This window comes from Eurytemora carolleeae, unplaced genomic scaffold (genome assembly GCF_000591075.1).
Source record: "Eurytemora carolleeae unplaced genomic scaffold, Eaff_2.0 scaffold158, whole genome shotgun sequence".
In the NCBI taxonomy this organism is placed as follows: domain Eukaryota; kingdom Metazoa; phylum Arthropoda; class Copepoda; order Calanoida; family Temoridae; genus Eurytemora; species Eurytemora carolleeae.
The window spans coordinates 33,851-37,273 of record NW_019396117.1 but is presented as its reverse complement, the minus strand read 5'-3'; the positions used below and the strand labels follow the sequence as shown (position 1 = coordinate 37,273).

Here is a 3,423-nt window from a genome sequence, read left to right as displayed (position 1 = left end):
AAATGAAGGGGGGGGGGGGAGGGTCGTAGATAAAACATTTTTCTCTTAAATGCTTATTTAACCTTCAAAATATAAATATAATATCGAAAATGTGATCGGTCTTCTTTTCAAAGATTTTAAAAAATCGAGTTATAATTTTATTTTTACGTTTCATACGACAGAGTAGAATAGATTGCACATTTTTAATGACAGAATTGAGGATTTTTAAAACTAAAAGAAGAAAAAAAGATTTCAATATTTTTTTTTGATTTTTGGAAAAGGGACCGACTAATTTCGAGTAAAGGCTAAAACGGCATCTTAGAAGAAAATGTTTCAATCTATTGTCATTGTACCTACTAGGCGAGGGGAGGAAGGCCAACCACATCAATCTCTAGTCCGAACCACATTCTCATCATTTTCTCGTCCGAACCACATCGAAATCCTCGTCCTTTCAATATTAATTTTTTTTAAGTGTCCGATCCTTGAAAATAAATACATTTTTTAAAAATATGGCGAAAAAAAACGCAATTAATATCTTCGGAAATGGGACCAAGCACATTTTCGAATATTTTGCCTAATTTTGAAGGTTAAAACGGAATTTTGAGAACAATGTTTAATGCACAACCCCCCATATATTGGTTATTGTACCCACTAGAAACACCTTTAACACAAAACAATGAGGTTTATTACGTTAAAAAGCCTATAGACACTTTTTTCAGAGACGCCTTGTACATACATATATAAGTGGTGTAGTTTAAATTTATTTAGGTATTTCGAATAAATAGTTTTACAAAAAAAAGCAAAATTATGCACAAATAGGCGACATTGATCATTACTCATTAGATAACATATTTATCATTTCAGTTATTACGTAATCATCGAATCCTTCAACATATAAACTATTCACTCTTATATTTAAAAGTTCTTGTAAAACCGGAACTTTCCATGTATGGTCCAATGAGACATCAAAATATTTTATTATACTAAGATCAGATAGATTTACAAAATAATCATTTGCAATAGAAAATAAGTTAGAAAGAAATCTAATGCAAAGCTTAGAACTTGCTTCAATAGCCTCATAGAGAGACACACATCTACTGGCTAACATAGTTTTTTACATGTAAACATTGTGAAATACTTTCTATCAAATATCTATGCGTATCTCTAGGTACATTAAAAAGAATTCTGATAGCAGTATTCCTTGCTGTATACAATTTTGAATTGTTCTTCTTATTTGAATGACAAACTTTATTTTTGATATAATATAAGGTTTGTTCGTTTTATCTGTTGTTTTAAGTACTTTTCATGCTATAACATTAAAAAATATTCAAATACTTTTATATATTTTATTTGTACATTATATCTATAACGGAATGTAAGGTTTGTTTTTCTGCTTGAATTTGAAATAAAACATTTTAAAAACATTTACGGTGAACAATGGATGGTCCACACTCATCATATTCCTGCTTGGAGATCCACATCTGCTGGAAGGTGGACAGAGAGGCCAGGATAGATCCTCCGATCCAGACGGAGTACTTCCTCTCAGGGGGAGCAATGATCTTGATCTTGATGGTGGAGGGAGCCAGGGCAGTGATCTCCTTCTGCATCCTGTCAGCAATACCGGGGTACATGGTGGTACCACCGGACATGACGGTGTTGGCGTACAGGTCCTTACGGATATCCACATCACACTTCATGATAGAGTTGAAGGTGGTCTCATGGATACCACAGGCCTCCATACCAAGGAAGGAAGGTTGGAAGAGGGCCTCAGGGCACCTAAACCTCTCATTACCGATGGTGATGACCTGACCGTCGGGAAGCTCGTAGGACTTCTCCAGGGAGGTGGAGGCAGCAGCGGTGGACATCTCCTGCTCAAAGTCCAAAGCAACATAGCAGAGCTTCTCCTTGATGTCCCTGACAATCTCCCTCTCAGCTGTGGTGGTGAAGGAGTATCCTCTCTCAGTCAGGATCTTCATGAGGTAGTTGGTGAGTTCACGACCAGCCAGATCCAGACGAAGGATAGCATGGGGGAGAGCATATCCTTCATAGACGGGAACACAGTGAGAGACACCATCTCCTGAGTCCATAACAAGACCAGTAGTACGACCAGAAGCATAGAGGGATAGAACAGCCTGGATAGCAACATACATGGCGGGCATGTTGAAGGTTTCAAACATAATCTGGGTCATCTTCTCTCTGTTAGCCTTAGGGTTGAGTGGAGCCTCAGTTAGAAGGACGGGTTGCTCCTCAGGGGCAACACGGAGCTCGTTGTAGAAGGTATGATGCCAGATCTTCTCCATATCATCCCAGTTGGTGATGATTCCGTGCTCAACGGGGTACTTCAGGGTGAGGATACCTCTCTTACTCTGAGCCTCATCTCCAACATAAGCATCCTTCTGTCCCATACCGACCATGACACCCTGGTGACGGGGACGGCCAACGATGGATGGAAAAACAGCTCTAGGAGCATCATCTCCAGCAAATCCAGCCTTACACATTCCAGATCCATTGTCTACAACAAGAGCAGCAACATCCTCGTCACACATCTTGTTCTTCCTTGTCTAGGATATGTTGGAGTATTGAAGGATAAGAATGATATGAGACTACTATTCTCCTGTATATGTTTATATACTGGAGTAATCTGGTCTTAAGCCAAGTTTACGTTTATGTCCATATAAGGAGATGTATTGTCCTCTGACCTAAGCTAGTACGCCGGTCAATGTGGGGAAAACACTGCCTTATAACATTACCTTATAAGGTCATACTATACTGTACACAGATTTTACAGTGTTTGGAAACAGACAAAAACTAATTTCATTTTTATCTTGAGAATTCTTCACTTAACAAGTCTCTTTCAACATGTAAAATTTTTTTTATATTTTAAGAAAAATTTCGTTTTATAATTTAAATTCTAAATTTCTTTTAAAGATTTTATTTTTAAGGGTTTCCGGATAATTTGGATTAATTGATCCTGCACTTTTGAGTAGAAAAGATATGTGTTTGATATAAACCACAAACCTTTATGATTAGATTTACTTTTATGCTTTCAGCAAATTGTTTCTTATAATCTCACAATTATTTTCGTATAATGAAAAGTAATATCAGATATTATCTTTATATTGTAATTATGATTAAAGTTAAATGTAAATTCATATAGGTACTGCACACATTAAACTAAAAAAAATTGTACGTTAGATTGACATCTTGTATGTTTTTAATTGTAACTTCTTTTATTTAAGGGCTATTGAGAAGAACAAACATCTTTTGAATTTCTGATATAAATATTATTATAAATATGGAATTGAGTCTTTGCCTCAAACTCGGATTTTTAAATCCCAATTTCTTAAAAACCAAATGTTGTAGACCATAGATATTTCTAACTATGAATTCTGGTGGATCAAGCAATGTAAGTTTGAAATATGAAAGGTATGCATCATCTGGTTG

The 3,423-nt window shown here is 36.0% G+C and overlaps 1 protein-coding gene across 1 annotated transcript; it reads right to left on the bottom strand.

The window, feature by feature from the left end:
• Window positions 1–1,311: 1,311 nt before the first annotated feature.
• LOC111695448 (actin-5C) lies at window positions 1,312–2,582 on the bottom strand. Its single transcript, XM_023464777.1, has one exon. The coding sequence runs from the start codon at window positions 2,523–2,525 to the stop codon at window positions 1,395–1,397; it is 1,131 nt and encodes a 376-aa protein (XP_023320545.1). The 5' UTR covers window positions 2,526–2,582; the 3' UTR covers window positions 1,312–1,394.
• Window positions 2,583–3,423: the final 841 nt, after the last annotated feature.